General features: G+C 36.7%; 1 protein-coding gene across 1 annotated transcript in view; it reads left to right on the forward strand.

The window, feature by feature from the left end:
* TMEM131 (transmembrane protein 131) overlaps window positions 1–12,686 on the forward strand; it is a 101,913-nt gene that overhangs the window by 39,266 nt on the left and 49,961 nt on the right. The window contains exons 4-6 of the mRNA XM_069876364.1: window positions 1,082–1,150; window positions 10,963–11,086; window positions 12,061–12,177. Of these exons, the coding sequence (XP_069732465.1) occupies window positions 1,082–1,150; window positions 10,963–11,086; window positions 12,061–12,177 (310 nt within the window). The remainder of the gene's footprint in view (window positions 1–1,081; window positions 1,151–10,962; window positions 11,087–12,060; window positions 12,178–12,686) is intronic.

Genomic DNA, 12,686 nt, shown 5'->3' on the forward strand with positions numbered 1-12,686 from the left:
CTGCTGTCCTTGCTGGGTTTGTGTAGCAGCTTTGCTGACTCCAGGACACATGGCTGCAGCTCTGTCTTTGAGTGTCTGGGACCGATAGAAGGTCAGAAAGCAAAGATCTAAAGCGAATGCTATTTTTAATATCAATAACAGAAGCATTTAAAGAAAAAAATAAATCCATTAGTCTTGAGCCATTCTTTAGCCTTCCCTTTTTTTCTTTTATGTTACTGTGTCCCCGTTTTATGTTTTATTATATTAATACAGTATTTACTCGGCTCAAAATGAAGAATTACTGAATTCCAGAGATACTTAGGTGTGGTCACGATCACATCATTCCAAATAATAAAATGCTTCAGTCAGTGAAAGTGTTTTGTATTTTTGCTTGTAACTTATGTTGTGGATTATTGATTGTGCTCTATATAACTGTACTACTAAAATAAGCAGTAGTAGAGAATGTTTTCAGATACTTTGTTGTTTTCAGTGCTGGATTGTTTGAGTGATACTTTAAGTCTTCATCTACTGACATTCTCCTAGAGAATTCTCAGTAGCTTAGTATAGGCAAAGCTAAGGTGTGGTTTTAGAGCGGAGTCCCTGTCTTCTGAAGAATGAGGTTTTTAACAGCATAGACATGGGCTGTTTTCTCCCATGCAGCCTCAGTACCATCAAATGGGTCCAAGATTGTTTGCATAGTAGTATAGATGTAGCTAGAGAAACTCAATATATGTATGTAAATTACTATTATACATCAAGGAAGATGTTTAGATATTACTATGAAAGATGATATTAGCCTATTTAGCTCACTGTTTCACTTAGTCATCACTACATAGAGGAAAACTAACACTCAATTATGCCCATTTCCAAGATATGTACTCTTGCATAATTGTTCTTGGAGACACCGCATAACCATGTAAGTGGCTGGTAAAATTAGGGTATTCTGACTGGACAAGTTTGTCAGGCTCTTTCTTCTTCTCAATTAGTTGCTCTGTTATTAATATTAATGAATGCTTTGCTAAGAAAGGGCAATTTGAGGTGGGAAGGGAGCAAAATTTTATCATTATTTGTATATTTTACAGCATTTTATTTTTTCTTGCAGTGTATCCCTTTATCGGGGAAATTGCCGACCTCTCCGGTTTGAGCCACCAATGCTGGATTTCCATGAACAGTGAGTTGAAAAGTCTTTTGATCTGTTTAGTGACTAAGATTTAAAAAAAAAAAATCAAACATTTAAAACTGGAGGAGGAGGAGGTTGTGTACATAAATTGCATTGAGAGATTGCCTGTAAGTATAGTTGACTGACTTGTTGCTGGTGCACTTTGTCTTAAACACCACGTTGCAGCCTATCAGCTGCCACAGTTTTGGCAGTGTAGGTATTTGCACTTACTTTTTAGGCACTGATACAGCTGCTGTGTAGAGTGGAAACAGTTTTAAGTCTAGAACTTAATGTGAGATTACCTTTCTGCTTGTACATAACCCATATCAGAGAGCATCTTCTCTCATGTGTCCATTTTACTATTGCTTTGATGACAAAAAAGTTTCGTCAGTGGATCTGCAGTTGTTAGAACAGCAATGTAGACTTGTGAAAACATATGTGTTGAAAATATCTTCTGAAGGAGAACAAACAGCCTCCAGGAACCTAGCTTTGTGCTTCATCTTGCAGCTGGTTGCTGTTTCAGTTCTCAGTAGCTGAATGTAATGGTTTACAGTAAACTTATTTATGACTTCTCTGAAAGGTAAAAGAAAGAGAGGAGGAAGGAGGTTTTAACAATTTCAACTATGTAGTCAGTTTTCTTAGCAGTGAATGGTTCCTGTGTGACTGTCTAGGTAGCTACAATCTTTCTTCTTGTTAACAGTCAAAATCAGTTCTGGAGTTGGTGTACATGGTAGCAGCCTCTGTGCACGATGGATACTTTGACACAATGTAAACTGCGGTGTGGACATTTCAAAGGTTTTGTTAACAGTTCAATCTGGAAGAAAGAAAATAACCCCTGTGTGCCCTAGCACAGTATTGCTTCCCCTGTCATCTGCCAGCAATGCTGCTGGATGGAGGGCTGCTTTATTGGGCATGGATTATTATTAAAAGTATAGTCCCTCTTTCCTGTAGGAAATACCATTGTACAGTGTGGCAACTACAGAGATGTACAAGGGAGCTCCTGCGTATTGACATGGTGTATACTGCTGTGTTTCTGAAAGAAGAGAGGCTGTAACTGCTTATTGTTCATACAGAGTAGTTTCCCAGAAACAGCCTTTATCCAAAACAAACATAACGCCACTAAATAGCAAAGCTATGTGAAAATGCCTCATTTTACATAATTTATTTGTGCTCAGTCTAACAGAATTGTAGTTTTACAATTTTAAGTGAAGTCATGATGAATCACTATATCCTTCTTCCTTCAAAATTTTGGAATCTCTAACTTTTGATATTGTGTGGTTTTGTAATGTCAGTAACTGGTCCTAGGTAAGAAGGTATTGAGATTCTAAATTGAATAGTAAAATACCTAGTGGTGAGCCCTGCTCTACTACGTCTCTATTGTACCAAAATTACATAACAAATTATACTGGTGAGTGTAGTACAAACTTGAAATTGTAGAGCAGTTTGCCCTTTGTTAGAGTTACTGTAAACTTACCTATTGATTTGGTTTTAAGTAAAAGTTCTCGGTTTATAGTCATTGCAAATTTTGACATTTGAAAATTTTTATATGTGTTTTTCTAATACGGATGAAGTGTTTTCTTGATGTGCTCTTGAAATATTTTGCTTCTAAATTTATCTATAGTTTGTATGCATTTCTGAAGAAAGCTGCGTGCTTTTTTTTCTTTGTGGATTTCCAAACGTGGGTTTGGGTTGGGTTTTTTTTTTCCCCGTGCTAAAAATAGATCCCAGACAGTATCATAACTAACTTCAAGCTGTTCTTCATTATGTTTTGACTTCTATGTAAGCTATTCTTATCAGACCTGAAAGCATTGAAGAAATAGTGTAGATCTCATACACTGTAAAAGTAGTGCAAATCTCTTACTTAGGAAGGGCTCTTTATAGTAAATGTAGACTTGTACTGGGGGATTGCTGCATTCTATCAGTTAAAATAGGGAAACTGTGCTTGATCTTGGTTCATTGTCTTCTGTTTACTTTTTTATTTTATTTTATGATAATTAATCCATCTGTTGTGCCTGAGATCATGACCTAAACTACTAATTGTCTTCTGATTTGTTAAGACTTCAGTAAGATGTCCAAAACAGTTTTAGAAAAAGATTTAGATATGGAACCCCAAAGTTCAGTTTAAAATTTGGCATGAGGCATTTAAATAAACGTGAACCAACTCTGAGAAGTGCTGAGTAACTCAGCCTTGTGGTGGGAACAAACTGCAGGTGGCAAGCATCTTGGGAGTCAAATAATGCAGATTTAAGCTTTGGGGTATTTTGCCTTTTAAAATAGATATCATTTTCACATTCAAATTCTGGCTTTTCTTTATCTGTTAATAATGGCTTTTAGGAAAGGCACAAGATGTATATTTAGTTTCTGAATAAGTATTGTACCTAAATGGTTTTTGTTAATAGGTAGAGTGTAGCATTTACTAGAGCAAACTTGTTCAAAGTTCATGTTTATGCTGAGCTATCGACATGTATCATTCCTAGGCTAAAGAAAGTTGCAATATTGAATTTCAGGTTTAAGTTAACCCATTCTGCCTGTGACATTTTTGGTCTGCTAACAGTGTGTGGAGTTCATCAGATGTTTCAAAACCAAACCAACCTCAGCAGGAATAACGTTAAAATTTGTTTTCTTTGGAGAACCTGGAAAATCAAAATCAGTATTAAGTTGATAAATAAGGTGCTGTAGGCCCACTTCCCATGTTCCACCTGGAGAGGAGATTACACTGGCGTTATACTTCTGATTTATAACAGTTGGGGTTTTTTTTAATTGTTGTTTTAATATAAAATAAACGCTACTATATTTCACCACTTTGAAGGTAGTCCAGGTAATCTCACATTTATTAAAGGAAATGTATGCTTTATGTTAGGATGTGCAAATATTTAGCTCACTTGAAGAGATCCCAGATGTTCTCTGCTTGCATTAAGCCTCTGGGAATGGGGTGGAACTGAGGCAGGTACTCCCACATCACTGCTCCAGGGGACTGCTTGGACTAAGTTAAATACTTATTTGGTTATTTAATGTGAAAGCCTCATTCCTGTGTTTCTGAAGCAACACTAGTCTTCTGCTGGAACGATTTCTCCAACATGTTGGAAATTGGAGATTTGAAGCTTTAAAGAAAACAAACAAAAAAAGAACCCTCCACCCAAACCCAACTCCACAACTAGCTGCCTTTATTCTTAGCTGTATTCTGTTCCTTATACTCTCTCTTTCAATCTGCTGCCTTCCCCTGTGGTTAAATGGGAATGGAATAATTGAGGTGCTTTAACATACAAGCAGTAGTCATCTTCCATAGCTTTGGCAGTTGGTTGCTCAGAGGCTATTTTGACAGAGCAGTCACCTGTATGGCTTTCTGTATTTGAGACGCCTTTAGATTAGAGCTCTTGCAGGTGGCCCACCTGGGTAAAGACTGAAGAATACAGTTACAGGGCAGTTTATGTTCATTTCTTGCACTGGCTTTGTGGAACAACTTGAATCTTAATAGATCTTGGTACTTTGCCTTCATCTGTGTTAATTCAACTCTGACTATATTAAAAGTAAAGTTTGTAAGTTCTTCAGAATTAAATTTTTGGTAGAATTAACTTTTGGTAAAGGAACACTTGGAGGTTGATTGTTATAGAGTACTAACAGTATAAAATAGAACTGCTTATCATCAAAAATTTAAAATGTGGAATTATTTCAAAGAAAGTTGACACCTTACTTTCATAGAAATGATTGGTAATGTATGAAATGATACTTCTAGCAGAAGTAATATTTTAATCCTTGATCAACCTGTGTTTCTGTGGTGAATGGAGTTTCTTACTTCTCTCAATTTGAGCAAGATCCCATTCTGCAGACGAAGTTTTCTCATTGGTATGACAGTATACTGAAAATCTGTGTTTCTGTTTTCTGTTGATAAATAGTCTCACTCTGCATTTCCTTTGAAATGTTTTCCTTTAGGGGATTTCTACAACGTTTTCATGTTTCTAGGTTCTAGTATTTGGCATGATATTATATGAAATCTTGAGCTGGCCTTGAAAGCAATTGCCTGGTAATGTTCGAATAGTTCAGACCTTTTTTGCAGATCTTGATACCTTATGTTACTTGGAATAACATAAGGGGATGGAAAGCTTAGCAAATTGGTCTATTTTCTTCAAAACCTTTAATCTCTTAATAGTAAATAGCGGAGAATTTCAGCAGCTAGGGAGTTTATCCAAATCACTGTTTTCCCACATTTTAAACAAGTATATTTACAGATGGTGAAAGGACCCATAAGGTACCTGCATGTAGTCAAATGTTTACATAGTATGTTTGATACGTTAATGTGTGAGTTTGAGATTGTTGGAATTCTTAAAATATGTTGCAAAATGAAATTTTCATTTCCCTTGGAATTTGTCAAATGTAGGAAGCTATTGACAGTAAATACATTCAGTCCAGATCTGCCTCTGGTTTTGTTCACATATCATACTAGAACACAAAATGCTGCCAAAGCAAATAAGTTTACTACACCTTTAGATTCATTCACATCACAGTTGGTGACATGACTGGATAGGGCTCTGCTACTGGTGTTTTATATATAGGGTTTTGCTAACCATTTGGAAGAGATATAATTTTTTTATATGGGATCTATGTTAAATTCCTGACATAAAACGTGGTATTTGTTCCATTTCATATGTTATGTGATTGCTAATGTTTTCACAATGGTAATATAAACGAAATTCCTTGATTTGTTAAGAGGCAACAAAATCTGGAAGCTGCAAAACAATTGGTCTTTAGGCTACAACGTATACAAACCCAAAAGCTTTCTGTTTTCTTTTGCTTTACCAAGTTAGATGCATTTGCATTCTCAAACTTTTGTACTTCAGTTACTCTAACTTCAGTTAAAGAAGCAACTTGCCTGCGTCACTCCACGCATGCAGTTTAGTGTGAAATGGGAAGAATGCTTTGGTCACTAACTCTTCAGTCTTGTATATAATGAAGGCTTCATTCATGTAAGGAACTATACCTTTTTGTTCAGAGTAAAGTGCAAAAGATTCCCTTTCAGTCTTTAGAGCTAACCTTGTAAGACTGGCTCTTTTAATTTCATTAAAAGTAGCTAGATACATTGCAAGTCAACACCCAAGTTCTTACTGTTGGAGCTCACTCTCTCTCATCCTCTGACTGGAAAACCATCTGCCTTGGTTCTTAAGCTTGCATGTGTTTAGAGGGTAGAAGAGTTTTCTGGGCACCTGACTTGGTATACTTTCCCCATTATTACACTTTTGTCTCCTAGGAATCTGCTATTTACTCGTCTCTGACACAGGGGACTGATTTAACCCACATGAAACCGTTGATATGCTGTGTGACCACTGGTTTTGGAATTGTTTCAGCAACTGCCAAAGATGCTAAAAAAAAAAATTTAAAAAAATGTAGGGGAAAATATATTTGTTAAATTCTCAAATACACGAGGAATTTACCTCTATTGAATCTCGAGTATATTTATCTATATTCCCAGCATTCCAAAATTTGAGTGGGAAGCTTTTGATTTACTTCAGTTCTCTTTCCAGTCTCATTTGGAAGAATAGGAAATGGAAGAGGAAAAATATATCTGCTGAATTTATATCCTTTGCTTTTTGGTAATAGATCTGCATCAGCTTTCATGAATCAAGCAATCCTTTTACAGAGATGCCTAAACTACATGCAGTAAGGCAAAATGTAACTACTCTATCAAAAGGGCATTTTCTCAATCCTTATTTCCTTCACACTGAGTAGCTACATATTTTTGCAAGTGAAGTTTGGGCCAATAATTCAATCAGTCATGTCCCCAACTTATTGCAGCACCTGTTTTCCTTTCTTATAAGAATCTACCTCTTGACCTCTAGAGCAGCAGTGAATTCCATTACAAGGATGTGCTTACAATACACTGCAGATAATAGCTCAGACTTTGGAAAGAGTTCAGTTGCAGCAGTGAAGAATGTGAACACAGGGTTCTTTACCCATTTAAACAGGCATTACCCATTTAAACAGGCATTAATTACCATCTTCTCATCTAGGTTGCCATATCTGTTTTTTATCAGCGTAGGTGGACCTAGTATTATGCAGGGACAAAAGATTAAGAGCAAAAACTTACATGCTTTGACAGGTCATGTTTGCCTGAAGCTGTGTATCTGTAGCAGCTTCATGCAATGAAAAATGCTGGCTTTGACTGCCCCAGGAAATTTTGCTGTAAAATTTGGCACTAGTCAACACTATACTCATGCAAGATCATTGTGGCCCGATCATCTGCAGCCTGGAGAGCATCCATTATGTTATTGTTGCTTGGATAATAGGTTCATTAAACATACCTGGTGCACACTGCTTTAACTGGATTTTAGGTGACAGAAAAAACAAGTGATGTCTGTCCTATTTCTGTGGATTTTGCTAACATCAAGCTTAAAGAGTATAAGGAAAGGTGTATCTGACCAAAACATAATATCGGACCCATTGGCCATTCTGGTTTTGAAGCAATAAAATAGTAAAATAAAACATAATAAATATAAAATATTTAATATAAATATAAAATAAAATAGTAAAATAAAACATTTGCCAGCAGCAAAATTCCTTTTTAGTGGCTTCATCCTTTATTACCCATAACTATACTGTGATGCATTAGTCTGGCATCTGAAGTTAGTGAACTGTGATGTCTGCCATGGCTGCTTCCCTCCTAGTTGTTTTTATAGGCTCTAGTCTCTCAAATATACTGTCTTATACTACCTCCTTTTCAGAGCTGGAAAAGCATGAAGGCCTTAAAAGACTTAATATTTGAAACATGAGTTTTATTTCCAAGGTACCTTTCTGATACAATCAGGCTGCTTTTGAATATTGCCCTGTTCATCCAACATAGTTTTACTAGCTTTGTGGAGTTTAATACATTATGCATCATAAAAAGTGTCACTGAAGTCAACTCTGATCTCAGGTTTTCAGCACACACCTGGTTCTCTGTAGAGACCACAAGTGATATGCTAGTCATGTCATTTGCTCACATGTAATACCGTGCTTAAAATCTACCTCATTTTCTCTCATTTCCTGCTGTTGTGGTTGGCAGGATCTGTTCTGCTTGGTCTTAGGTTTGGCTTTTAAGCTCCCCCTATAAAGACTGTTGGAGTGCATTGTAATAGAGGAAGAGGATGGTCTCTGCTTCTGAACAATGTTCTGGGGAAGAGAAGTATCCAGAAAATGCACTATGGCAAGCAAAAGAATTGCAACAATATGCTGGGAGCATGTCTTCCATTGAGGAGAATGGGAAATTGCAGAGAGAACTAGGGAACAAACAGCTGATGATCAGGAGAGAATGAAGACACTTCCTTCAGTGATGGAGGAGTTGGACTACTTTTTAATTTATTTAAGGCACAACTGCTTTCTCTAAACAATGAATTCACTGTGAAATTGCTGACTGTTCTAAAGCTTACTTATGCCTTTCAGTTACCAAGCAGGAAAAATCCTCAAGCCCATCTGCACTGATGTCAGTGAAGATGTGTTTGAAGCAGTGGGTTGAGAATTCAGGGGATGCTGGGTAACTCTTTATCAACAGCCACTTTTCTCAGTTGTGCCTTTGTGGGTGGTTTGGGTGTTTTCGTTTGGTTTTTGTTTTGGTTTTTTTTTTCTGGGGTTAGGGTAGGGATGGTGATTGTTGGAGGTCTGGCTCTCATTCAGGTTCTTCTGGTCTGATAAACTTTATCCTTAGTGAATGAAGAACAGGTGTAGAGGCTCACTGTTTGATTCCATTGATCAACAACGTAGCAGTTACAGCAGTTAATGCAAACCATCACAGCTGATAAACCATTTCCCTTTCTAATATCCCCATGTATACTGGCAACTGATACAAATAATTTTTTGTTATGGCTTAGCCTGGATGGTAGGTTTTGCACAAGTTTTAAAAGGTGGGGAGAGAAATTGTTGTCTTGATTGCTAGTTAAGTTAGAGAAGTTAAAATGAAATTTTTTGACAGTGAAAAAAGGATCAAGAACAAATGTTGGCTGATGGAGACATGAAATGAGGAGGACCCAGCAAGCAAAACAAAGAGATTTGCAGTAGCAGAGTGCAGATATATTCTGCTGTTAGTGATGATGCAGTTTGTTGAAAGTTAACAATAATGTCTTTGAATTAACAGCACTGTATTTAGTGTCTATCTGTTTAGGCCCCATTTCATATGTAGTAGGTTATATCTGTTACCACAACATTGTGGTTTAGCTCCAGCAGCAAGTAAGTACCAAAGAGCCACCTACTCACCACTCCTCACCAGCCAATGGGGTGGCAGGGAGAATCGGGGAAAAAAGGTTGAACTTGTGATTGGGATAAAGATAGTTTAATAGGACAGCAAAAGAAAGGGAGAAAAATGGTAATAATAGATTATAGAAAAGAAGTGATGCACAATACAGTTGCTCACCACCCAGTGATCCATGCCCAGACAGTCCCCGAGGAGTGAACCCGGGTCCCCGGCCAACTTCCCGTTAGTATACTGAGTATGACATTATAACATAGAGAACATCTCTGGCCAGCTTGGCTCAGCTGCCTGGCTATGACCCCTTCCAGCTTCTTGTACACCTGCTCACTAGCAGAGCATAGGGAACTGGAAAATCCCTTGATATAATTAGCAACAACTAAAACCATCAGTGTTTTATTAACATTCCGCTCACAATAAGTGTAAAATACAGCAGCTCCTGGGAAGAAAATCAATCTGCCCCAGCCAAAACCAGGACATGCAGTCACTTTGTAAATTGCGGTGTTCTCTGTTCAATGCAACCTTTAATTTACAGCAAACTTGAGAGACACACTCTCAGTTGAAAAAACTGCAACTACAATAGCTCTTACTTATTTAGCTTGTTAAAGTTAAATGAGGAAGACGGAACAACTGTCTGTTATTGGTGACCATCACTTTAAACAGTAATTCTTATCAATAGTTTTGTGGTCCTTGCAATGTTTGGAGCAGCTGACATGGGAGAGTATGCTACATTGAATATGTATATCCTGAAAGTTGAGAGTTAACTGTTTTGAATTCCAAAATTTAAATTGGAGTAAACTGTGATCTGCATGGTTTTTTTGTGCTTTGGTGCTGATGCTTAACACGTGTGTGTTAAAAGGCATGAAAAAAATTCTGACAGGATGTCAAAGTCTGAAAAATAACTGATGAAACTGCAGCATTTATTGTCACATCAGCTGTTGTATGCAAAATGGAACAAGCCTAAAGCTTGTGTGGAATAAATCTTTAGCGTGGTTTGTTACTGAAAAAGTGTGCTGTTGTCTAAGTGTTTGACTTCTGTGTTTTATATGTATTAAATTCTAGAACTTCTCTTAAGCATTTTTTTTTTTAACTTAAGGTATGAGTTCATATGGAGTATATGAATAAAATGTTGCTGCATATGTGTACTTAATTCTATAAAGCATATAATAAAACATAATACCAAAAAAATGTGGGTAAGACTACTTAGGATCTATCAGGATAAAAAATGTGTTTAGACTTAGGTCTAGGATATGTTCTGTTTAAGTTGCTCTGTGCAACCTTTAAGGAAGTTATTTTGAGGTTCTAGCACAGGAACCTCTTCTGATTCTGAATTAAAACCCTGAAAAATAGGATTTCATTTTGGATAGGTGTCATTTTGAAGGATGATACAATGTTAGATAAACCTTTAGGAAAAGTAATCAATAAAATAATGGAAAATATGTTAGCTAAATAATCTTTCAAGGGAGAATTTGCATATGTTACTTGAAAACATTTAATGGAAAATTCTATTGTCAGAGTTCATCACTGTTATGTCCCTGTCTGGTTTAATGGGGCAAAGCCCAATGCTTTATTTTCTAGAATTCAAGCACTTTAAAAATATTCTCTCTTTCAACAGGCCAGTTGGAATGCCAAAAATGGAAAAAGTTTACCTACATAACCCTAGCTCAGAAGAAACAATTACATTAGTATCAATATCTGCTACAACTTCACATTTTCATGCATCATTTTTTCAAAATAGGGTAAGTTTATTTTGCTTTCTCAAAATGAGCTTTTCCTTCCCCCTCCCTAGCCTGAATGGGAGCTTCATCCCTCCTCCCCCCCAACACCCTCTTCCACTCCTTAAATGAGCTATTTCGTGCAATAATTACCTGCCTAAACGTATCAAGATGCTGCAGTTCTTGATCTCATATTGGTTGCCCGGCAAATCTAAACTGGATAGGGAAACACACACAAACTCAACTAGAAGAGAAGGAATGAAATACTGCATGGGTGTTCTGTCTGTTGGAAGTATATACTATAACTGATGGTTTAATGTCATATCTCCGTTGTTGCCGAATTGACTATTAAGTGTATATTGCCTTAGATAACATACATGGACAATCTGTTGGTATAATTTTTCTGAAAATTCGAAGTCTAGTGTGAAGCAGTTACTCCAGTGCACTTATAACTACTGCAGTCACGCTACAGGAACTTGCAAGTTAAAAAGCGTGGTGTCAGCAGGGTTAGCTCAACCAGATTACTATGAGATGTAGTCCTCTAGTTTCAGTTTTGTCTGCAGCACTTGTGGCTTAGCAGTGGCCATGTCAACACTAAAACCCTCAGAAAACCTGTCTATGAGCAGCCTTTGTCACTTATGGAAGCCTTGTAGTAATGCTTCTGTCCAGTGTTCTGTAAACTGTCTGTCCAGAATAATTCTGTGATAAACTGAACTCTTAAGTTCAGAATTCAACATAAAAATTAAATTAAATGTGATCCTACACTAGATAATACTTGTTGAGTATTGGCATTTTTATTATTTTGTTACCCATTTGATCTGCCTAGAACTTATACTCTTTTTTGTCTAAATCTGCAGTAGAATTTCTAACTTCAGTTCCCCATAAAAGACACATGAAAATCATCTGTAGCACGTCAACTGTTTTTTGTCTGCAGCAAGGAACATTTTGAATAAACAGTTTTGCTTATTCCTGTGCTTGCTTGCTTTTATTTTTTTCAGAAAATTCTTCCAGGAGGGAATACATCCTTTGATGTAGTTTTCCTTGCAAGAGTAGTGGGAAATGTAGAGAACACTTTATTTATTAACACTTCTAATCATGGGGTATTTACTTATCAGGTAAGAGAATTACACTCTGTCAGAAAAAGTTGTGAAGTACAAATCAACCAGAGCAGTATCTACCGTGACATACTTACCTAAACCAGAATATTTGCCCAGTAGTTTGTTGGGGTTTTTTTAATCAGCCCTGTTGAAGAATTTTCCGCTTGGGCTGCTTGTAAGACAGAGGTATACCCTTGTAATGTTCTGTAGGACAGTACTGTGGAATTATATAGGGTTTAAAATCTTAACTATTTTCTTGTGTGTGTGTGATTTTAGTCACTCAGTGCAGTGATCTAGCTCATTGTTTAGTTCTGTATTTATCTGATCCAGTGACAAAATAATGTTATTTATTAAGCTGGCAACAAATTACTCGCCTGAGATCCAGAAATACAAAACCATACAAATGAGAGAGTCTGAGAGGTCTGAAAAGTGAGAGAAATCCTCTTGTTAAAAGAATTACTCTTATCATGGCAGTGTTTTGAGAACACCACCACAAATTATTCCCATATGCATAATCTGTTCCATAA

This window comes from Phaenicophaeus curvirostris, chromosome 1, assembly GCF_032191515.1.
Source record: "Phaenicophaeus curvirostris isolate KB17595 chromosome 1, BPBGC_Pcur_1.0, whole genome shotgun sequence".
NCBI classification, from domain to species: domain Eukaryota; kingdom Metazoa; phylum Chordata; class Aves; order Cuculiformes; family Cuculidae; genus Phaenicophaeus; species Phaenicophaeus curvirostris.